The sequence below is a fragment of the Lepisosteus platostomus genome, chromosome 15, assembly GCF_059453375.1.
Source record: "Lepisosteus platostomus isolate fLepPlt1 chromosome 15, fLepPlt1.hap1, whole genome shotgun sequence".
Classification (NCBI taxonomy): Eukaryota; Metazoa; Chordata; class Actinopteri; order Semionotiformes; family Lepisosteidae; genus Lepisosteus; species Lepisosteus platostomus.
In genome coordinates, this window is record NC_142625.1 from 7,921,555 (window position 1) to 7,947,088 (window position 25,534).

At 39.0% G+C, this 25,534-nt stretch overlaps 1 protein-coding gene across 4 annotated transcripts; it reads right to left on the reverse strand.

Annotated features, from left to right (window-relative positions):
- Positions 1-145: 145 nt before the first annotated feature.
- LOC148647984 (cytochrome P450 2J4-like) lies at positions 146-22,831 on the reverse strand. Of its 4 annotated transcripts, XR_015926645.1 has the most exons (10): positions 22,227-22,828; positions 18,874-19,033; positions 12,221-12,370; positions 8,871-9,031; positions 8,173-8,349; positions 6,636-6,777; positions 5,801-5,988; positions 4,908-5,049; positions 4,522-4,755; positions 146-415 (listed from the first exon to the last, which is right to left on the reverse strand). XR_015926645.1 is itself a non-coding variant. In XM_088607523.1 (9 exons), the coding sequence occupies exons 1-9, from the start codon at positions 22,431-22,433 to the stop codon at positions 4,580-4,582; spliced, it is 1,503 nt and encodes a 500-aa protein (XP_088463649.1). In that variant the 5' UTR covers positions 22,434-22,828; the 3' UTR covers positions 2,842-4,579. The 4 variants fall into 4 exon arrangements, 2 of the variants coding, with proteins under 2 accessions (XP_088463649.1, XP_088463651.1); XR_015926646.1 differs by lacking the exon at positions 4,908-5,049 and having other exon boundaries at positions 22,227-22,831; XM_088607523.1 differs by lacking the exon at positions 146-415 and having other exon boundaries at positions 2,842-4,755.
- Positions 22,832-25,534: the final 2,703 nt, after the last annotated feature.

Sequence of the window (25,534 nt, forward strand, 5' to 3'; positions counted from 1 at the left end):
TTTAAGTGGAGCACTAATAAGCCCAAAGCTCTACTTATTATTTTACAAGAGAATGCACCTGACAAGCTGGACAGTATTCTTCTCAAAGCTCTTTACAGGATAACAACAACAATTTACAACTTCTGGGAGGAAAAATATGATCAATATTAATAATAATAATAAACTTTATTTTATATAGCGCCTTTAAAGGTGGCTCCTCAAAGCGCTTTACAGGATAACAACCGATGAAACAACAGTGGTTGGGGGTTGAAAATACCTGGGAAACCGGTTTGTTTACAATGTACTGTAGACACAGAGTGTTACACCAACGCATTAGCATGTTAAAGCGATTCCATTAAAGAGCCAGGCGCGATAATTGTTTTGTTCCTTGATATCTGATCTGCAAGGCCATTTGTCTGCAGTGAATGTGAATTGTCTGAAAAAATAAAAGTATTTTAATCAAGATTCCCTTATAAAATTAACATGAAACAAAACAAAACCTAAAAATAAGATACAATCTACAGACATTCACAACATAAACATATCTTAAAACATTTACATATATTGTTAAATTATTACGTTAAATATATACTGAAACAGCCAGTTAATAAAATTGTTGCAATTTTGTTCTTGTTTGGAGGCGGTGATATTCTGACAACAATTGATTTAAAGACAATCTGTCAAACTGCAATAAAATACAATATTACGCTGGGTAAACGTTCCGAGAAAATTTTTAATTTGCTGAACAGAGTGGTGAACATTATTATGCAGAAGACAAAGATAACGATTTACATTGCATTGCCAGATTGTGAATCAATAAAAATATTAAATTAAACACGGGTTTGCGATTTAAATGGAAATGGCGGTGACGGGAACTCCTAATCTAAATAAAAATAAAATAAATAAAACAGGTTTGGATAGTTAATAACCACTTTTTATGTGCGAAACACGGGTGATTTTTCTTCCTCCTGATCAGTTTAGAAATCTGTGTACGCTGTTAATGTTTTTACTTCCTAATTAAACTTTTAAAATACACGTTTTGAATAGAAGCAGCATATGCTCATGTCTTCCTGCTATGTAGAACAGATCAGCAAGTTTTTTTTCTCCAATCAGAGGGGTGTCAGATGGTGTCAGCCAATCACCATTCTGAAGCCTACCGTAATCTCTGGTATAGGGGTAGCCCAGAATTCTGTCGCATTTTCATTTTAGGAAATTATGAAACGCTCAGTTAAAAGCAAGGAAGATTGTCCGTTATAGTGGACATAAAAACAAGAGTTTGCTGCGGCATTATTGGAAACCAAATTTTAACACAAATCGCCGACATTATATCCTAGAAGACGCAGAAAGAAAATGCAGACGAACTAGGGATTGGACAGTTTCCAAGTGCTTGTACAATCAATGGAAATGTTCGAATAAATGTGCAAAAGAAAAAAATAATTTATTCCTTTATCATATTGGCTAGCTTAATGTCCTCTCTTTGCTAGTTACCTGTGGCTGTGTTTCTGCGTTGCGTAGCAATGAGTGACTATATTCTCAGGCGGAGGAACGTAAACAGCTTAATTTTTGTGTTAAATAATTTTTTTAAATTAAAATTCATTCTATACAGCAATCGCATATTTGGGGACCATTTCATAAAACTTTGATGCTTAAAATTTTTAGGGAGAAATGGAAGACTGGTGTGGATTTTTTCTTTAAACTACCAAGACCAGCCATATACATATACAGTAATATGTTTATGTTCCTAAATAATATTGTTTATGACCTTAAGATGCATTATGCTCCTCTTCTTTTTATGCTCGGCTACTAAAAGTTCCCTTTAGTGGTAAAATTCCATATATTCAATACTAAGTGGATTAAAACGTACACAGTAAAGAGATTAAATGATTAAATCTTTTCACTACCGACCAATGCACCACGGGTGCCCCTGTTGGTCATTTTGGCCAGCCAATCACGTACTGCGGTACAACACGGTGGCTTGTGGGTAGTTGCGTCCGGTATGGGTTTGTACCGTGCATTTTGAATGGCTGCATCTGTACATCAAGACCAAAGATTGGCCTCAGATAATATCCAGCGACTCCTTCATATAACTGATCATATAATAATCTCAAGTCTTTTGTTCGCTTGGAATGGGAATATCTCTTGGGCTGTATTGGATCACTTTGGACTGGGCAAAGACTTAGTAGATATGATTACAGTCTTATACTTCAATCTGTCAGTGATGATAATTAATTTCAACACAATTTTCAATCTCCAGCCGGACTTGTCAGGGTTGTGCATTTTCTGCACTCCTGTTTGCTCTATCTGGAATCCTGGAATACTACAATCTGTGAGAAATACAGGTACTGTAGATGTATTCCCTGAGTGCAGGACTGAATACTTGAAACAGTAGGTTAAACCTGCTGTATATCCAATATGCAGTGCTTTAAGTCTGCAGTTGCATGTGACTGGGCCTGGTGTTTGTGGAGCTGGAATAATCCATAGAGGGGTCCATAACCATGTTGAAATCAGAGCCGAGCACTATTTTAAAATGAGACAAATGTAACACTCACAAGTCTTAAAAACCAAACTTTGCCCTTATAATCATACAAACCCTTTGAAAAATGTATCAAGAAGGTCCAGGGAGACAAGATATTGACAGTCATTACTATACAGTATATAAACATGTCTGATGCTCATATCACATGCATACAGCATTGGAACCTACAATAACAAGATGGTTATATTGAAGCAGTTATCCTTAGAGATACCTTGCAAAGTTTTAAATTGAACTGATGGGAGGATAAAGCGCACAGCATGGGCTAACTGCTGACAGGCAAGGTCACCTCTGGATTATTGGAAAACACGACAGATGGAGTTCAAAGACAATGCTTACTGTGCTCTTTTATACAGTGAAACAAACGATACAAGATACAGTCCCACGTGACTCTCTACTTGCATTGTGGCTATATATGGTCATTCTAAAAGGCTGACCATTACGTTTATATCCTTTACTGCTGGCCTGCGTGACAAGCAGCCCCTTCTGCTGAATAAACCATTTGTTCCAGGAGAGGTCACTCGGTCATTTCCCTGAGAACTATGTCAGCTGTGCATAAAGACACCATATGGCTAAGTTATCTTTTGAGACCAGATATCCTGAGACGGATTTAGTAAAATGTAAGTAAAAAGATACATAGTTAACAAGTTATAATACAAACTTCTAGTAAGAACTTTTAGTTAATTCCCTCAGTTCCTTTACCCCAACCATCCCACACGCTTCAAGCCACACCTTCTTTATAGGAGTCTGTAGAAAGACTCCTCAAGGTGACCGTGTAACCCTGAGCAGTATAACTGAATACATGCTAAATACTGTATATAAAGAGTTAATGATGTTCAGATGTAACAAGTCATTAGGCAAAACATTTTCTGAGGAAATGCATACTACAACATTCTCAGTGGTTTACTTTTTTGTTTTCTTGGACTTTAAATTTAAATCACCATTACTCATAACCAGTATATCACCTTGCAACTCACAACTAATAACCCACTGAAGCTAAGCAGGTGTGAGCCTGGCCAGTGCCTGCATGGGAGACCTCCTGGGAAAGCTAAGGTTGCTGTTGAAAGAAGTGTTAGTAGGACCAGAAGGGGGCTCTCGGTCGTCTGTTTCCATCCTAATGCCCTAGTATAGTGATGGGCACACTATACTGTAAAAAAGGGCTGTCCTTTGGTCCTTTGGAATGACCTGTTGTGGGTGTCCCAGGGTATTCTCCAAGATAAAACTTGATAGACTAAAGTGTAAGGAAAGGTAATGCATTTGTGATGATAAAATTGCTGGGGAAATGCATTGTTAGAAAGGCATTTTTTTACTTCTGGGTACAACAGTTAGGCTGTTTTAGTTTTGTCATCACGTGTTAGGAGTGTAAAGCAAACCAGGCGAATAGCTAGCTCTCTTTCTGGAGCTTACAATAAACCTGTGGATCAAAGGTCTCTCTAAAGAACTGGGGTAAGGCGGTAATCAAATTACCTACTGTACCCGTAAACAAGCCTTTTCAGAACACTTCTCAGATCACACATACATTTCTGTATTACAGTACTTTTTTTTCCATTACCAGTCACTCTTCCAAACAAGACTGTATTGAAAATAAAACCTATAACCCATAATCAGGTCTCAAAAACAGAGCTGTGTTTGCTGCATCCTTTTTTTGTTGCGATTCTCAGCCTCAAGTAATAAGAGCTGTCTCATAATGCAGGGGTTGAGCTAATTAGACAACCCCCCTCTGAGTGATTTCTGGCCAGTGTTGTTGTCCCACATGTCATGTCAAGAAATGTCACAAATCAAAAGAGGCCATTCAGCCCAAGCTGATGTTTTCAAGTACATATTTGATCTAAGGATCGTATTCAACCATTTCTTGAAATGGTATCAGTTTCATCAACATCACTAGGCAGCCTGTTCCAGACTCCCACAGCCCTTATGTGTAAAAAAGTTTCACTGTTGACTCTGAGGAAGTCCACTGGAGTGACTTTATCAATGCCTTCAAAGATTTGAGATACTTTAATGAAATTGACCTTTTGAGATGCTCCAGAAATTAGTATATAACCTGCTTCAACTGCAAAGTTTTTTCTTCTAATGAGAGACAGCACAGATTTTCAGCTCCTTAGGGTAAAGTGTGGATCCCATCTTAAATTCCAGGCTGGGCTCCACGCCAGGTGGTGGGGAAATTGTGAATCTCTGAAGAAAAGAAGTGAAGAATAGGAACAACTCCATCCGAGCCAGTTGCTCCCCCAGACACACCCTCTTTCCTAGAGGAACAGAAAGTAGTTTAGGACTTTGAAAGGATTTTTCATTTTAAATTTTACAGCATGGAAAATGTATCTGCTTAAAATATCTAGATGTATTATTCTTATGAATAAAATGTCTAGCGTATACTGTATTAGGTTACACTAATGTTTACCTGCAGAAAATGGCATAAATGCATCCCTTCTGACAAACTTCCCATTTTCCTCTAGAAAGTGTTCAGGATTAAAATGGTGTGGTGTTTCCCACTCATTCTTGTCAAAAAGCACAGAAGTTAAATTTCCAAAGATCTGTGTACCCTAAAAAAATAAATTACAACTTTAAATATCTATCAACTTTAACAATAGTACTCAAAACACTCTTAACAATAACATACAGCACTGAAAAGGAAATGATATTTGATACAAATGTCCAGAAAGGAAAGGAATCGTGCTAATGAAATGTAAATTCCATGTCAGTATCTGATATCATTATAAGCAAAGCCATTATGTAATCTCTTTTTATAAGTAAAGAAAGTTCAAGATTCATCTAGAGTGATTAATTTCTTGTGACTTTATTTTAACTACTTAAAACATTTCCCTATTCAATGTATTGACCTATTTATTAGTTGAACTTTAGTACAACAGTTTCATTGTATGATTTATGACCTACTTAGAATAAGCAACATGCATTCTGTAAAAATATATGTATTTTAACATGAAAGTTTATTTCACTTGGAATAACAACATCCAAGAGTTAAGTGTAGTGAATTTATATAGTGTTTTAGTCACAGTAAAGTTTGCTCAGCCTGCTTGGCTGAAGGCCAACCTCTGAGCATAGGACAACAAGGCTACGACCCCCATGTGGAGTTAGAAGTGGTCAAGGGGCAGCTGCAAAGGTGGAAATGGGAAGGAGGAGGCATACAAAAGACATTTGCGAGGGAATTATGAGGATTTATTGTTTTTATGTTAGGAAATGATGTCAGGAATGATTACAAAGTTGGCTGAGGTTGATTGAAACTAGCTGCTGTCATTCCTCCCAAACTTTCATTATATACTCCATTAGTCTTACCTTTGGAAGAACGTAACCTCGTACAGTAATATCTTTTGTTGCCATCCTGGGCAGGTTCAGAGGAATAATATTGCCCATCCTCTGGACTTCATGGATCACAGCATCAGTGTAGGGCATGTTAGCACGGTCTGCCATAGAGGGCTGCCGTCCCTGTCCAATGACTCTGTCTATCTCATCCTGGACCTTCTCTGTAAAAATCAACAGAGTAAGTAAAGAGGAAATCTTTCAATAGATTTATCTATTAAGCATAACATGAGCCCAAGTGAGAGATCTTTATTAGACTTAATGTACTGTATATACTATGAATTTATATAGCCAACTGAGAGGGTGGTGGAATGAGACAAGTTCAGATTCTTGTCTCAACTATACTTGCCATCAGATAGAGATAGAGGGCAGATCCTCTGTTATGCAAGTAACGCCAGAGGGAGAGATAGAATGGTTGACCTTTTGCAGTGGTTTGACACTTGCGTTTTGGAAGAGTCCCAGAACAGACTTGGTTTTGTTGCTGGTACACAGCTTAATTATACAGTTGTACAAATCTGTACAAAGAGAACTAGGCTTTTGTTTTGTTTGATTTTTGTGGTGTCGGTTTATTTCTCCCCACGCTGTAACCTAAAGAGCTTTAACTCTGTATCACATCTGTTTAGTGTATCTGTTGTACCTTGAACAGCCCAAAAATGTTTATGACATTCTACTCCATGTGTGATAAAATATGCTTTCCTGAAAGAAGAGCCTGCACTGAATCAACCTTGCACTGAAGACTCGGGGGCCAAGATATGAAAATGTCAATTTTCAATATGTAATTTAGACAAAAAGATCATCGCACTTGACTTACTCTGTATCTCTGGGTATTTGGTCATGAAGAGGAGAGCCCAGCATAGTGTGGTTGCTGTGGTTTCTGTCCCAGCCACAAACAGATCGAGAACACAGAAACATAGGTTTTCCTCATCAAATTTTGCGTCAACATCATCTTTACTCTGAAAGTGGAAAAACAAATCCTGTTTACTAAAATATCTTACGTTTCAAAGTACTCAAAAACGAAACATTGGACATTCCACAGTTTTAGGAAATATTTTTGTGGACATCCTGGGAACAGTCAGAAGAATATTCTATACTGTATATCCCTTGGAATTTAATGCATTTAAGTTGTGGAATATATTGTGGAAAATATTCTTGTAGGAAGTGTATGGATATTAAAGATATATTGCTATAAATGGTAAACTGATTGATAAAAACCTGGGAAGCATTATTTACCTTCCATTAAATGGGGAAAATACAAGGACGATTCTTTAATAAGACCCTTAAGGATGACTAAGCTAAGCTTTAAGAAAAACATGATTAAACCAACACTGATACTTGCAAATAATAAAAATTGAGATTCATGAATTGTGTGGACATAAGCCAGGAACTGCAGTAACTAAAACAAGTTATTCAATTTCTAAGTTCTGCAGTCTTATTCCTATTTTTTCCAGTAACATAGGTCAAAAAGTTGGGCCCTAGAAATGCCATAAGAGACAGAAAAATAATAAAAAAACACCATTATCAGACATAAATGAGGAATCTGAGAAAATGGCCACATTATAAGAATAGCAGCAAAGAAACATTACTTAATAATAATAATAAACTTTATTTTATATAGCACCTTTAAAGGTGGCTTCTCAAAGCGCTTAAAAGCTTACTTAAAAGCAAATAAGGATATCTATCTTAGCTTGGTAAGCATTTGGTTCCATCTCTGTTAGACAAAAACACTTTATCAATTGAAGCATATGTAGCAATTAATCAGAGCTAGAATATTGTTACACTTGTTCACTGAATAACTGCAACACCTAAGGAATTAATACACGATGACATGGAAGACTTCAAAAGAATGACCGATCCAGAATAATTAAATGATTATGTCACAGCTGTCATATATCAAGGAAGCAGCAGTTAAGATGATTGCATTTAAAAGAATAGTATCTGAAACACTGTATAAGTAGTTCTGTATGGTATCAAGATATCAGGTGCAGATGGCTATAGTTGAAACTTTGATAAAGGTCAGGGGTATTAACTAGCAGTTGAAATCAATAGCAGCCAGGGACAGGTATAAGGAAACTGAGAACTGTCAGCAAGCAAGATGATGGTGTTAAGCTGAATGGTTGACTGGGAGATTGCTAGTACAATGAACACTGGGATAGGATAAACAACACTGGGGTATACTGAGAATTAGAGTCCCCTTCCCCCTAATTTTCATTATCAACTCCGATAAACAGTCACTTTGACTTGAGGTTCCTCATTTTCTAAGATAAACTGTAGAAGTTTCATGGAAAAGCAGTGCAATTCTAGCCAACTGCTCAACTACCTGATATGACTGGACTATGGCTTTGGTTTACCTTTTCAATCTCATCCAGATAGCAGTCAATAAAATCTCTGGGGCAGGATGGATTCCAGTCTTCTTTGTGAGCCTGGATCTCTGATTTCACAAATGAAATCACATTCTTCCAATTTGAAAAGATAGTGTGATGAGGCCCAGGAACTATCTTCATTATTGTAGGGAACACATTATACAGCTGCACAAGAGAGAACCATTATGACACTAACATTTATGCATCATAAATCACCATGTATTTTCTTTTTTAATTGTGTTTCCATCTGATGTACCTACTTTTAATTGTGGTAAAAAGTTACAGCAATGTTTCCATGTTTCCCAGCATCTTCACATTTCTTAAGGTCTACTATGAATGTGATAGCTTTATAAAATACACAACTAATTTTAAATTCACAGCCTTGTGATGACAGATTAAATTATGATGATGGTCGTGGTATGCTGGATTGAACTGCACAGATTTTCAAGGGAACTGATGTTTTAGGAACATTCTGTCCAGAGAAGTTTGTCTGTCTCTTGATCTTCAATTTAACAATTCAGGGAGTGCGTTATGTAGCCCTTTTTACATACATAAAACACATTACTGAGAACACAAACCAGGGACAGTATCTAAACACTTCACTGGAAAGCCAAAGACTTTCATGGAAATGTTATTTGAATCTTCTCATGGTTACATCAAGGAAAAGAAAAACATGCTGTTTTCACCTGGGCCCACATGGTAACCGGCATTTTTAATGTTACGTCAATCAAATGCAGCAGCTCCTGAAAGCGTCTGTCTGTGTACTCATACCGGTTTCCAAACACCACAGAGCAGATTATGTTAGATACAGCATTGTGAATGATGAACTGGGGATCAAAGGGCCTCCCTAAAATGGCACATAACAAATGATACATCAGTGTACAGTAATAGTACAAGCTGCAAACTACAGTAAAGTTTGATCACAGATATCCCTATGCTGGTTTGAGATAAAGAATCAATAGAACAAAAGAAATGTTCCAAACAATAGGAGAGTCTTTTGGATTATCTGTGGTGTTCAGTTTCTAGCAATTAATTAATCCAAGGATCTAATCCAGCTATTTCTTGAAGTAATCCAGAATATTGGATGCAAGATCACGAGGTAATAGTTTATTCTAGACTCACACAGTGGCACAATCCTTTAGCCCTTCATTTAAATACTTAAAAGAAGTGTTTAACTATAAAAGCTATATATACAGATGCAGCCATTCAAAGTGCGCGGTACAGACACGTACCGGAGGTAATTGGCTACGGCGTCGCGCATCGTGACGCAAGATGACGCAGGGTACCGCGGTACGTGATTGGTTGACCGACAGGGGCACTCGTGGTCCGTTGGTCTGTCGTAGAAAGATTTACAGTAAACGTCTTTACTGTGTCCATTGTAGTATTTAATATTTATATGGAATTTTACCTCTGAAGGGAAATCTTAGTGCCTGAGCATAAAAAGAATAGGAGCATACTGCAACGCGTGTGAAGTCCATAAACGATATTAATTTTGGAACTTAAACATACAGTATATGGCTGGTCTCTGTACTTTAAAGAAAACATACACACCAGTATTCCATTTCTCCCTAAACATTTTAAGCATCGAAGTCTTTAACTAACGTGATACCGGAGTCAACAAGCATACTTTTAGAATTTGATTAATAGGGAATATAATATTATTATATTCGTGTACTGCGACAGGGCTGTGTAGGGCTGTTTCGCCTCCCTGTTCATGCAAGTTGTCTTGTAGCCTGCTGGTCTACGTGCCTGACTAACAACTGGCAGGTTGTGTGTTCAAATCCAGATGGTGCTGGACTTTTCGTTTAACAAACATTTCTTCGAAAAAATAGAATAGCAATATTATGGACAATCAATTGACTTTTATATTTCAAAATATCGCAACATGATCGATTCTAAGTCATTTTTGATAACAATGAATAGTCACCTTCTTCCCTTCTGACAACAGTCCCTGCTTCTGCTTCCTGCTTCTATTGTGTGTGTGTGTGCAACAGAGTAAATTTTTATAGAGAAATGGAGGCTGGACAGTATGCATTACAATATAAACATTTATATTGATTTAAATCGTGTTCTGATTTAAATCGCAAACGCGTGTTTAATTATATGTGTTTTTTAATCATAATCAGGCTAATGCAATATAAATTGATACAGTATCTTTGTCTTCTAAGTATCTTAATAAACTTTCAGCATAGCTTTCTACCCGTCAAGATTGATATTTCTTGGGATTTTGGGATCAAACGTGGAAGGATTAGATTGTAATCGTTTTTATTTGTCAAATACGTGATTGTATTTCTGAATGTTATGTGACACCTACAGTAGTTCACTGCTTTAAATACAACGAATTAAGAAAGTTATGTGTAGCCCTTTAGATCTTTTTTCTGAACTGGGGAAAATCTGATCATGTTTCTCTATAACAATAATAAGGACAAGACCAGAGTTATGGTTTTCCAGAAAAAAAGCCAGACCCCCATTAGTCTTCCTGAGATCGTCGGATTATGAACGAATAAAAGCATCTTATTAAAAACGCGTTTGCTTTTGTCTGGGTATTTACTTTGTAATCTGTGGTTTACATCTACTGTATTGTTTTGAGATGCCACTTTTAAAGGTGATATGTAAAATAAAGTTTTTTATTATTGTTATAGAGAAACATGATCAGATTTTCCCTGGTTCAGAAAAAAGACGATTAAAATCTGTAATCTTTCCAAGAAGTTTCTGCTTTGTGCTAAGACATTAACGAGTACAACCCCCCTCTCTGCGGGAGGGCTGGCTGTGACGAATTAAACCGGTTTCACGGGTATTTTCAATGTAGGAAGTACAGTAGGACAGCTAAAAAAAAAAACAGACATTGTGTGGTACAGCACGGAGCTCAGTCAATTCAAACAAGTTCAGTTTCAAAAGAACTGCAACGGACATAAAAACGTCCTTGCTTTTAACAGGGCGTTTCATAATACACTTTTAATACACTCTTTGCTGTGCTCTTGAGGATCCTTGTGATATTTTGAGCTCTAGTTGAATGATAAGTGTCGCATTTTAAATCATTTTCGTAGTTAGAAATTATGAAATGCCCTGTTAAAAGCAAGGACGTTTTTATGTCCGTTGCAGTTCTTTTGAAACTGAACTTGTTTGAATTGACTGTGTGTGTTTTTCCTTTAAAGTACCGATTCCTGGAATCTGACTGGCTGACACCCCTCTGAAGTGGTTCCATAAAAACTGGTATACGGAAAAGAAAGCGTTGATAAATACAAGTGTCTTTTAATACACTCTTTGCTGTGCTCTTGAGGATCCTTGTGATATTTTGAGCTCTAGTTGAATGATAAGTGTCGCATTTTAAATCATTTTTGTAGTTAGAAATTATGAAACGCCCTGTTAAAAGCAAGGAAGTTTTTATGCCTGTTGAAGTAAAACAAAATGCCTGACAAAGTATGGCTTGGACAGATTCCAAGTGCTTGTACAAATGTGCTAAAGAAATTATACTTTGAGTATACAGCTTGTCCAAAGTCATCCATTATTAATACTATTAGTAATATCTTCAGTAAAGGCTTTGATGCATAAATATTTCTGATAAAGGTAGGTTGTGTACTTTTGTCCAACTGAGCAATCTTGCTTTCATAAAATATACCAACATTTTAATGACTGATGATTAACATGCTGTAATACACAGTTCAAAATTAAAGGCTCAAATGCTGTAAATGAGAGGTTAAGCTCCCCCTGGCGGTTTTACAAGGCGACGCCGGATAGTTTCCGGCAGAGCGTCAAATGACGCGCGATTAACCGCGTGACACTGCGTGATACCGCGACACGCCCACCGGGGTATGCCGCGAAATACCTCACCCATTTTGAATGGCTGCATCTGTATATGGTACTGAAGTTATAGTGAAACAAATATGGATATGAGTACAAAGATGACACTGACAACATAGCTCATTGGAGAAATAACAGCCCTGTGCAAAGTAACATAACAGTTCACCTTTGGTATAACATTACAAGACACTCACACAAGTCATGGACAAAAATCAGTTGGGTCAGTAACAGATACCTTGCTCATCCTCCATGGCCTCATTCAGGAACCTGCACTCCTCCACAATGGTATGTTCCAGGCTCCTCTTGCCCACACCGAAATTCCTTAAAGTCATAAGGGAAAATCTTCTCTGCTGCATCCATAAGTAACCATTGGATAATACCAACCCTGCATGTTGTACATTATAGATTTATAAATAGGGCCTGCACCGATGTAACGTTTGTGTCCAAAGAGATTAAAAAGCGATAATTTTAATTTCTTAGAAATGTATCTAATATCTTTCATAATCCAATGAAACATGCATTTGTTTAAGAAAATGAACGTACATATACAGTACACACAAATATATATAATACAACTGCTTTTTGAAAACTGAAAATGTATACCACTAGCACTTCATAATCATGGTCCTAATAACACCCAACATTGATAAAGTACTTTTTCCAAAATGAAACTTCTTCACACTCACAGTGAGAACACTACATTTTTTTCTTCTTTATACTTTTAAGAACATAATTAACCTCCACCTGCTCCTTTTTACAAGCAAAAGGCTCAACAAAGTAGAGTATATTCTTAACCACAGTATTATAGTGGCTAATTGAGGGCAACAGAATTAGTGTCAGAATTAGATACTGCAACTTTGCGACTTCTACTTGGAATCTTTAATGAGTGTATAGTGAAGAAAGATGTGAAGACGGGGGTTTGAATTTAATCCTTTCTGTAGGGGGTTTAGACTTCTAAGTCACAAGCTGGGGTTTATGGCAGGAAAGGGGGTTAACTGATAAGTATTGCAGATGCAAGCTAGGAACCCCCCTGGGTGTAATGTTAAACTGACCATTTGTCCAGAACATCGTAAACTGGCCAAATACCATGAACCCCCCTCTTTACCATCAGACCGAGTGACGTCAGAAACGGAGAAGAAAACACTATATAACCCAAAAGTTTGTAACAGTACGTTGAACAATACTTCGGTTTTGTTGTTTCTTGCGGGGAAACAAGACTTCGGCTTTATTGTTCCTTGCATGCAATAAACTCATCTGTTTTACTTCATTTCGGGATCAAGAACCTTATTTCTTCTGTTACAACAAATTTGGCGTAGTCGGCGGATGCTCCAGAAGGCGCAGAACTTCCCATCGGCAGGAGAGACGGTCAGCGCTCACATTACTAAGAGGTAAGGACTCCTCTTTTTAACAAAAAAGTCCCGACTCTCTCTGACCGATTGGGAAATCTCTGCTCCCTGCGAGAATCACCCGAGATGACGGAGTAAACGTGAGTTTCTGAATTCTTCTGGCCCGGGGAAGACACCGGTGTATGTAATGGGTTGTTTGCTGCAGGCCCAGAATTTGGTCTGGCAGGGGTTCCGCGGTATTGTGTACAGGCGTTCGAAACTGGTGTATGCCTTAATTGCGCGTGGAGTTTTTGAACGGGTTTTGGACCCTTACCGTGAAGTTCAGGACTGGTGTGGGCCTTAATTGCGCCCGGAGTTCTGAAGGTCAGAACTGGTTTGGGCCTTAATTGCGCCTGGAGTTCTGAGGCTCAGAATCGGTGTGGGCCTTAATTGCGCCCGGGGTTCTAGAGCAAGTGGTGCATTAAATGCACGTAGTTCAGGACTGGTGTGGGCCTTAATTGCGCCCGGAGTTCTGAAGGTCAGAACTGGTGTGGGCCTTAATTGCGCCCGGAGTTCTGTGGCTCGGGATCGGTGTGGGCCTTAATTGCGCCCGGGGTTCTGGAGCTGAGTGGTGCATTAAATGCACGTAATTCAGGACTGGTGTGGGCCTTAATTGCGCCCGGAGTTCTGAAGGTCAGAACTGGTTTGGGCCTTAATTGCGCCCGGAGTTCTGTGGCTCAGGATCGGTGTGGGCCTTAATTGCGCCCGGGGTTCTGGAGCTGAGTGGTATATTAAATGCACGTATAATCCAGGATTGGTGTGGGCCTTAATTGCGCCCGGGGTCCTGAGATTAGCTACGCCTTGATCGTGCACGGATTGGCGTGGCGTGGTTTTTTTGTTTTAAAGGAAACAGGAGTAGAAAAGATATATATGTATGTATGTTTTTGGTGTTTTCCTTGTTTGTGAAATACATATACACACGCACGACACTAACATAAACACACCTCATAATAAAAGAGCAAAGCATTAAGTAGCAGGATTTAAAGGACGTTGAGACCCGAGAATCGCCCTGATTGAGCTCAGTGCGTAAGTCCACCCCGGGGCAAAAGCAGCGATGCTGGCGTTCTGGGGATGGTGAATTACTGATCAAGAAAGGGGGTTTTTGAGGTCTCGTTTCTTACCTGTGAACAGTGCGGTATAAGTCCTCTCTAAAGTCTCGGAGAGGCATTTAGATCTGGAGGTAACAGACGCCCTTAGCTGAATGAGTGCAGTAATGCACAGGTTTTTCAAGTGAAAGCATCCCCTTACTGTATGAGCTGTTACCTCACACACGACAAAAGTAAAAGAGACCGAACATGTGTGCTAACTGATGGTTTGAGAAAGTGGTGGAAGGGTCCGTTTATATATCGGAAAAGTGCAAGTTGACGGAAAAGAAGGAGAAAAATATGGAAAAAGCTAAGTTTGTCAAAGGGAATTTGGGGCGAAGACGCCTGTAAAGAAAGCATATGAGTATTGATTGGCAAAAGCACAAGCATGTAGCTCCCACCCTGGTGCACGGCCGGCACCAGTGGTGGCAGATACATGAAAAAAAAAAAAAGAAATTGGGATGTGATTTAAAAGTGTGTTTACGGGGAAAACAAAAACCCGGAAGAAAAGATACTTTACTCGCTACGAAAGAGTATAGAAAAAAAGCTAAAAGAGGCAGTACAGGAGAATGAGAAACTAAAGAAGGAATTAACTCCTGGTCACGCTGCACTGGTTAATGTGCTACAGCCGGCGACTAAGTTATATCCTGCTCTCCCACAGGGAACAAACAGGCAGGAAACGAAAATAATTGGGATCAATTCCCACAGTGGCCATATGGAGAAGGGGGGTCTGATTGGGATAACACTTGGTATGAGTGTGATAAAGACGGATCAGGGTCTCCCCTGTTAGAGGGAGGGCGCCCGCAGATCTGTACTCTCACTCGAAGAGGGAAAGGACTTGATGTAGCAGGGGCTGGCGCCAGTGATGACAGCGCCACTCTAACACTGTCTCGCACCCCGTCGAGGGGGTCTTCACTCGCACCTACCTTCCCTGATTCCCCCATACGATCAAATCCAAAACCGTAAGATATTGACCGGTGGGCTAAAGTACCGCACCCGAAATTAGAAATGCAGCGAACCTGGAGTGCGCTTCAGGAATTAAAAGGATTCATGTAGAAGTAAAACAAGAATACAGCACATTGTATTACGAAGAGAAAAATATATTCTCGATGTGTATGTGTGTTTTATGAATTTGTGTGCCGGCATGTATGTGTGTAACTGTGAGTTTTGGTATACTAAATGACGGTGTGAGTGTGTTTAGCCAGCGGGACTGGCTAGAGACGTAACTAAAGAGACTTGACGAAAATCAACTTAAGGAGATTGGAAAATATAAGAGCGTCTGAAACATATAAGTACAGTACAGGTGGACGTAAAAGTAGTTAAACAGTTTTTGTATTTTTATACAATTAGTTGCAATAATGGAAACAATTTGGTTTTATTCGAATGTCTCGAAACCAGACATGCTGAAACGCTGTAGGTTTAGAATCGAGACTGGGGAGAATAACGTCTTGTGAGAAAATCTGTTTACCTAACAATTAGATCCTGTAAATCCCTTGTAGCCTCCCTAAGTCTGTCCCAGTCCAGTGGTTAAAAATGTACTGTTAATGGAGTGTTGGTTTCTCTGTTAGGGGATACTGGAGCACTACTGTCATGCTTGTTTCACTCCTCTGTTCGACAGTGTGCTATAGATTAATGTATATGGGAAGACGGCAGGAGGCCACAGGAGTATTGGGACAGCAAGTTTTACTTGCCGAGTACCAGATTTTAATGGGTGGTTTTATTCCAGATCTATTGGGTTGGAATATTATGCATTACAAAGAATGACTATCCAGAACAGGGTATCACGTGGCTTCAACTGGCTGTGATCACTCAGTATGTTGATGGTATTCTGAGTGCTTCCCCTGACAAGGAAACCCACAAGTCTGAGTTGCTTCAGCTTTAGAGTGTCTAATAGAAGCAGTTATGATAAGGCCCTTTTGTGTCTAGCATTGTGAAATTTTAACAGGGCCTGGGTGCAATGTTTTTACAGGGTGAGCACAACTCTTAACAGATCTGCTTAAGGGGGGAGTGCAGTACAAGGACAAGATTGCCTTGGTTCCCGCAGCAAAAGCCGCCTGTAATAATTTGAAACAAGCTCTCTTACAGGTGCTGAGACTGGGGTTTCCTCAGATGGATTAACCATTCCTTTGTATTATTGCAAGTTGCTGACAGAGGCCACCCAAGGAGCCCGCGAGCAGGTCCTGGAGGCGTGGGGACCACCACCTGAAGGAGGGCACAACCTCATCCCAGGAGAGTGGGTGTGGATCAGGAAATTTCCTTCACAGGTTCTCCAGCCCAGGTGGGACGGACCCTACCAGATCCTGTTGACAACCGAGTCTGCGGTTCGAGTGGAAGGAAAAGATCGCTGGATCCACGCGCCACACTGCCGACGAGCCTCATCCCCATTTACAGACTCAGAATGAAATCATTTCTGTTAATAACGATAATTGTTGCTGTAGGACTATGTTCCGCAGGAATTAATGATCATCTCTCCCACAAAGGAGAACATGGAATTAATTCCTTTTTAGGCCTCTCCTATTTGACAGCTAAGAAAACCAACCAAAGTGCCTGCTGGGTGTGTGCCGCATTACCCAAATATGTGCAGGGAGGACTTCCTATGGGAGCCATTCCTTGGCGTCTCGAGGAAGTCATAGGCATGATCATTTGGAGGGATAATTTAGGAGATTTTAATATGACAAACTATGTGGGTTGCCATAACACGACTTTAACCTGCACAACATTACAATAGCTACAGGAGCGAGGCTTAGAGCCCACGAGTTTCACAGGCTCTTACGCTCCTAAATATAACAGAAGCCATACACCACCATACCTGACTCTAAATAAGGAACGTGAGGGAAACATATGTTTTCAGCACACTAATGGTCTGCACTTGGTTGGATGGAGTCGTTGCAACCTTACCATCGCTGCAAATATATCCACCTCTACCTTCCAAATTCCAGGATGGGATCGGCACACCCCACAATTCGGTATAAGCTTCTTATTTTCAGAGGCATGGGGAGCGCCAAACGGAACATCTTTCATTTGTGGAAAACGAGCCTACCCATGGTTGCCAGCCCAGTGGTCTGGCTCATGTTATTTAGGATATGTGGTTCCTCATATCCGTGATCAAATCCACAGCCCCTTCGGACCTAACCACAGACCACAAAGAAAATTGGCTGATTGGGAATATTATTTAGGTATAATATTTCCACAAGCCGGCATGAACTTTCTGAGTCGAGAGTTAATTCAAATGGCCTCGACTTTAGAAGAATTAGCAAATTCTACCTCATCTAGTCTGAAGGCTGTTAATGATGAGATGGTAGCCCTCAGAACAGTGGCCATGCAGAACCGACTAGCTTTAGATTATGTACTGGCGGCCCAAGGAGGAACTTGTGCAGTAATTGGCACTGAATGCTGCACATATATTCCTGATAATTCTGAGCACATCTCAGATCTGGCCCAACACATTTACAATGAGGGACAGAAATATCAGGACTATTATAATGAAAATTGGGGAACTGGGTCTTGGGTAAAGTCTGTGTTTGGGGCCTGGGGTGGAACCTTTTTATAGTGTTTATCTGTAGGAATAGTATTGTTTATATGTATAATTGTAATCATCACGTTCACAAAAACATGTATCACATCTTGCTATAACCGTGGAACGTACAATGACATGGCAATACATACCTGTTCGCCAAGAAAGGAAATATCTGCCCTGACATTGTATGTATAAAAATAGGCTACACTGACGTATGCCATATTTTATAAGGGGGGAATGAAGAAAGATGTGAAGACGGGGGTTTGAATTTAATCCTTTCTGTAGGGGGTTTAGACTTCTAAGTCACAAGCTGGGGTTTATGGCAGGAAAGGGGGTTAACTGATAAGGATTGCAGATGCAAGCTAGGAACCCCCCTGGGTGTAATGTTAAACTGACCATTTTTCCAGAACATCGTAAACTGGCCAAATACCATGAACCCCCCTCTTTACCATCAGACCGAGTGACGTCAGAAACGGAGAAGAAAACACTATATAACCCAAAAGTTTGTAACAGTACGTTGAACAATACTTCGGTTTTGTTGTTTCTTGCGGGAAACAAGACTTCGGCTTTATTGTTCCTTGCATGCAATAAACTCATCTGTTTTACTTCATTTCGGGATCAAGAACCTTATTTCTTCTGTTACAACAATAGTAAAGACCTTAGTGTATAGCTTTAGTAAAAGAATGGTCCCTGTCAACACATGAAGGGAGGTTGTAAATACCTTGTACAAAGTTGTGCTACTTACAAGTCATACAAGTCACCCAACACCAGTTCTATCTGCAACATTGAGCCACTGATTTTCTTCATCTATGTATAGCTTTTTAAATCAGATCAGGTTTGAGATGGAATGCTTATGAGCAAGATGCACATGTTCCTTACTTAAATCATTTACTGTAAATACCTTGGTTTTTGGTGAGCTCATCACCCATTGCAAATGGTGGACGGTCTGTCAGACTGCCTCCTTGATGAACCAAAACTTCTTTTACCAGTTTATAGCCGTTTACAATAACAAAGCGTCTTCCCAAACGGATGGTAAATACATCTCCATATTTTTCTGCAAGCTGAATGGAAAAGCAATTTTAAATCAAGGGAGATATCATTCATATGTCATATAACCTCAATAATTGAAAAATGGTTGAACTTTAGAGCTTACAAGCTGATTTTCTATATACTATTGAGAAGTGGAAATATAGTATTGTATTGTATAAATATTGCATGTGAAGTACATTAGATATTCAATTTAAATGTTCTAACAGCTTTTTATAGTATCATATTTGAGGAGAGCTGTAAATGCTTTTAGCTCAGCTGAAAAGTTGTGAAATACTTGAATATAATATGATAAATCATTGTTCACTAAGAAAAACAACACCTTAAAACTAAGTGTACTGAAAGGATTGTCAAGTGTTCAGTCAAACTTTGGCTTAACCCTCTTGGTGAGAGCTAAGATCATAGGAAGAGGATTAGGACCCCCATGCAGAGTTGTGAATATTTGGTGATGGTTTGATTAGAGAGTAGAGTCTATTTTAACACACTTACTATAACTGCCAATAATTATGAGTTTTCTGACCACTCTACTGGTGCTGTTACCAGAAAATCAGAAAAAAAAATTGTTACCAGAAAAAGTGCAATGTATTGTGGGAACATAGTTCTACGGGAAGGCAAGTTTGAAACCTCAAAATTCCCTTTTCTTTTTTATTACTTGAGCTGCACACATAAAATAAGATACCTATTTTTCTTGCTAACTCATGATTTTAGAGAATGGAACTAATCATACAGGCGCAAAATCTTAACTCTTTAGTCTACACCCCAGTTGGTCAATCGTTGAAGACCTGACATGTCTTCAGATAAGTAAAACAAACTTTCATTTTGTTAGTGGAACAGTATCATGGCTAAAACATTTTTCTCCAGACAACTGCTTTATCTGGAGAAAAAAACAAATGGCAGCAAGGATTGCTCCTTTTGGAACTGATTCAATCCGAGAATTAGTTGTGAATCGGCAGTAAGCATGTCAAATATTTTGTTGCAAAGGAACAAGTAATAAGTTTATTCCATGCTGAAAAAAGGAGAAAGAAAACACGTTTTGGCCGTGGAGCCTTCTTCAGGTGTGTCATAAAATATTTTGTTGACAGGCCAAAGAAGTACGGTGGATTTATTTTCTTTAAATAAAACAATTAACAAAGGGTGTTAAATGAGAGGAAGTTATTTTCTCCTGAGTGATTCAGCCTTTATCTTTTACCTACATTTTATGTTGATAGATATCTAAACATCTCACATGACAGGCTGCACCCAGCTTAACCTCAAGGTAACACAATTCTGAGGATCTACAATGACACAGAATGGTGTTTATGCTACATGGACTATTATTAACCTCTTCCTTCCACAGCAGTTTAAGATTCTCAAACATCTGCTAATGAAAAAAGACCCTTGATTAGAGCTATACTCATTTTCCAGTGTTTTCTCCAAGACATGTGCTGACATGGTGGCACAGCTCGGCTTGCTTTTCAGTAAGCAAAAGCAAAAATGTTCAAAAGGGTCTGCAAGCAGCGTGCAGTCTTTGGCAATGGGTTCATTTTTTCTTCCTACTGAATGAACAACAAAAAGAAAGATGTTCTTACATTCAGACACTTCACATTCACTAATTCAATAATAATAATTCACTAGGAACAAAAACATCAAAGAATTAAGCATATTGAAAGATTTACAGTACAAAGTGTTTCAGTCACAGTAAATCCTTCCAGCTATATTACTGTAACTGAGAAGGTGCTGCACTGACCATGAAGCAGCAGCAACCTGGAGCTACAGTACCTGCTCGAATGTAGGTAAAGCGAAAGTGGATCAGGGGCCAAGGAGATGACATCAGGAACAGCAGGGGAGGAGAGGAATGAACACAGGGCTGAAATGGACACCAAGAATAGAGACCCAAACAAGACAGGGTTGGAAAAGAGAGGAACTTAGACAGCAAAGGAGCAGATGGAGCACATGCAGGTACAGGCAGAAGGTGAAGAGCTGGAGATTCCTGGCCGAGACAAAAAAAGCAACAACTATTCACTTGGATCAGCAAACAGGAATATCCATTGCAAAGTGGGAAAAAAAGATAGGATAAAGCAGGGTCATATCACAGTCCATGCAAAAAGACATATGTGAGAGAGAGAGAAGGGGATCACATACAGTATTTATAGTGTATTAGAGGAAGAGGGAATGATGTCAGGATTGATTACACAGCTGAGTCTGATTGAACTTGGCTGTTGTCATCGCTCCCGAACTTCCATGAAACTGTAGTATATCTTGGTTCACTGCAGAAACGGTGTGGTGGCTCTGTGGCTAAGGATCTGCGCCTTTGGATTTTTAACAACCACAGACCCTTCAAAAGACATTTTGCACGTATTGCATTATTGTCCTACTCAATTTACCAACCACTGTTCTCTTGGTATTGTATGTTTCTAATAATCATTAACCACATTTATTTTAAATATTATACTTGTGATTACCACAGTATACAAAATAAAACAGTACTGTACTTGAAGTGTAGTGAAAAGTATGTTTCTTTATTTCATAATAGCAGTTCACTAGGAATAACACCACTTTAAAATTAAGCAGTTAAGCGTATTGAAACGTTTATAGTGTTTTAGTCACAATAAATACATTGGCATAGCCAGCTTGGCTGAGGGTAAACCCCCTGGCCATAGGACGAGGGGCTACGACTCCCATGAGGAGTGGCCAAAGGGCAGCTGCAAAGGTGGATACACGGTGGAGGAGGGTCGCAAAAGTAGTTTTAGAGAAAAATAAGAAGATTATGCATATTATTATTCTTATTATTATTGTTGTTGTTTTTTATGTGAGGAAATTACATCAGGAATGGTTACAAATTACTAACTGCTGAGGTTGATTGAACTTGGTTGTTGACATACCTTCCGGATTGTCGTCATAAACTCCATTTTAGTGTTATAAACCGAAACCAAAACGTCCAAAAACACGTTTTAAAGGACCCTCACATAACAACCCCCATCCCCCAAAACAGAGGAACGTTAACAATAATTCTCATAATATTACAGAGAAAACGAGTAATAAAAAGGCAAGTGGTAAACGAATTAAACTGGTCAGGCTTGAAAGTGCTGAAGGAGCTAATGTACTGAACAACTCCGCACAGACGCTGCCAAATCGGGTGGGGTTATTTTTTTTTCTTAGTTTCACCTAATATTATCTTACCCGTGTTCAGTCTCTGGTTACAAAACCTTAAACAAATATACAGTGTACCTTAGCCATATACAGATGAGGTTTCTCGGCATCAAAATCCCAGATATTTCCGAGGAAAGGTAGACCCATGGGACCTGGTGGAAAGTCTTTCGGCATCTTGTTTTTAAAAACATCGCCGAGAACCAAAAACACGAAAGAAAATAACAGAATACTTCGAACGTCCAACCATTCCCAGAAGTAATGAAAGAAAATGCGAAGATACTCCATTATAAATAGATAAAATATCCGAAAGTGAAGTGTGTAAAGAAGTAGGTTTGCTCTGCGCTACGATTTAAAGTTCACTGTGCACTTCTGTTGTAATACCACTTGCTGACCACAGTACGCTGAGGCGTAGCACACATAGTGATCTTTGTGAATTGTTTTGTAAACTGGGACACAGTCAACACATCCATGACGACGTTATTAAATGTCCTGTTACGCACCAGAAAATCTTAGAAAAAACGGCCTCCCCAAGGGGAAAACTTTAGCTTACTGTTTGGTAGTAATCCACAATTTCAGACTTGTTGCGCCAGCTAAAAAGTTATCAGAGACAGACACCATTAGAGTTAAGCTTGGGTGACTGCCCAATGTCCTTATTTTTTCTTGCAAAATTAATGTTTGCAAACGATAAGATATGGAAGCTCGTTTCCGCCACGGAGTAAAAAAATGCACTATGGTACAGATGCAGCCATTCAAAGTGCGCGGTACAGACACGTACCGGAGGTAATTGGCTACGGCGTCGTGCACCGTGACGCGCGATGACGCAAAATACCGCGGTACGTGATTGGTTGACCGACAGGGGCACTCGTGGTCCGTTGGTCTGTCGTAGAAAGACTTACTGTAAACGTCTTTACTGTGCCCGTTGTAGATATTGAATTTTACCACTGAAGGGAAATCTTAGTAGCTGAGCATAAAAAGAATAGGAGCATACTGTAACGCGTGTGAAGGCCATAAACGATATTAATTTTGGAACATAAACATACAGTATATAGCTGGTCTTGGTACTTTAAAGAAAAAAATACACACCAGTATTCCATTTCTCCCTAAACATTGTAAGCTTCGAAGTCTTTAACGTGATACCGGAGTCAACAAGCATACTTTTAGAATTTGATTAAAAGGGAATATAATATGGAATCGCGTATCTCAAGAATTTAATAACGGTATGATTATATCCGTGTGCTGCGACAGGGCTGTGTAGGGCTGTTTCGCCTGCTTGTTCATGCGAGCTGTCTTGTAGCCTACTGGTCTAGGTGCATGACTACCAACTGACAGGTTGTGTGTTTGAATCCAGCTGGTGCTGGACTTTTCATTTTTATTTATTTATTTTTTAATCGCGTAACATAAACATATTACCGTATGCAAACTGTACTGTATACAGTATGTATATGTATATTTAATGTCTTAACTGTGCCCGTTTAATTGAATTTAAAAAAAATTATTTAACACGAACATTAAGCTGTTTACATCTTCCGCCTGAGAACAGTCACCCGTTGCTACCCAACGCAGAAACACAGCCACTAACTAGCAAAGAGAGGACATTAGCTACCCAATATGATAAAGAAATAAATGATTATTTTGTTTATTTCTTTTGCACATTTATTTGAACATTTCCATCGATTGTACAAGCACTTGGAAACTGTCCAATCCCTAGTTCATCAGGCATTTTACCGGTCTGGCGCCGGTCTGTGTCTTCCAGGATATAATGCCAGCGAACTCTTGTTTTTATGTCCACTATAACAGACAATCTCCTTTGCTTTTAACCGAGCGTTTAATAATTTCCTAAAATGAAAATGATTTACTTTATTTCCCTCACGGGATCAATAAAAGTATCTATCATCTGTCTAAACTATGGGACAGAATTCTGGGGTCTCCCCATACCAGAGATTATGGTAGGGCTTCAGAATGGTGATTGGCTGACACCATCTGACACCCCTCTGATTGGAGAAAAAAGACGTGCTGGTTTGCTATACATACTGTACCAGGAAGAGGATTTCTTTCTATTCAAAACGTGTATTTTAAAAGTTTAAGAAGTAAAAACCTTACATCGTACACAGATTTCTAAACTGATCAGGATCGTTATCTTTGTCTTATGCATAATAATGTTCACCGCTCTGTCCAGCAAATTAATAATAAACTTTATTTTATATAGCGTTTTAAACGAATAAGTAATTAGATTGCTCATAAACCTAATCACTTGCTTTTTCTTTTTATTTAGGCTCAGATTTCAACTATAGATCGTATTATTAATAACCATAATAACAACCAACCAACAAAAACAACCATATAAACATAATACCAACCAAAAACATAGATAACAACCACAATACAAAATCAAATAATCAAACCATTTTACTCTCGCAAAGTCCTCCAATTATCATAATCCCGCCCCTTATGCAAAACCAAACCTTCCTCCCATCCCAGTTTATCCTGTTTATCATAAACAAAATCCACCTCAATTTTCAACATAAAGCATTACACAAAATCAATACCTCAACACTCCATACTCAACAACGATAATTCACAAACAGCCAGAACATGTAACTACACATTCCCAAACATACCTAATTTCCATAGCCCCGCCCCTTATGCAAAACCAACATCCCTCCCCTGTTCTCTCTCTCCCCTGGCGGTTGTAATTGTTTTTATTTTCAAATAAATTTTAGCAAAGTCATGTATTTTAAAAATCTTAAGATTTTTATATTTATGTCTTTTTTTAGTGGTTTCATTAGTGAAAAAGGCTAAACTTTCTTGGAAAAATGTCTTTTATGTAAACCATGTTTGCTATTAATTCATTCAGGGCTAAAATATGTTAATTGTCTTCTAATGAAAGAAGGGTTCCTTTCGCCGTAGTCGGGAGCCTAGCCTTTAACTAGTAAGTACTGTACTTACTGGGTTTTTGAGGGGGGGAGGTGTCTTTCGCTGGAAATCTCGCCTCCTACTTTGAAAATACCCGTGAAACCGATTCAATTCGTCACAGCCAGCACTCCTGCAGAGAGGGGGGTTGTACTTGCAGTGTATACAGTACACGCGTTATGCTCTTCGTTAATGTCTGTGAAGTTTTATTTAATCTCTGAGCCATACTGATTCTTCTGGAAGCCAGTTTCCGCCAAGGGGTAAAAAAAAAAAACACACTATGGTATTCTCTCCAATGCAGTGCAGTTAAAAACATACCTCTGATGCTGCTCCTAAATGAATATCGTTTATGACCATCAGAAGCTTTATGCTCCTTTTCTTTTTTCCAGTGGATTGAACAGGGAGAGGCATTTCATGATGTACTTTTCACTGATGAAACAACAGTGGCTCTGGAACAGTTTTCAACCAAGTCGTTT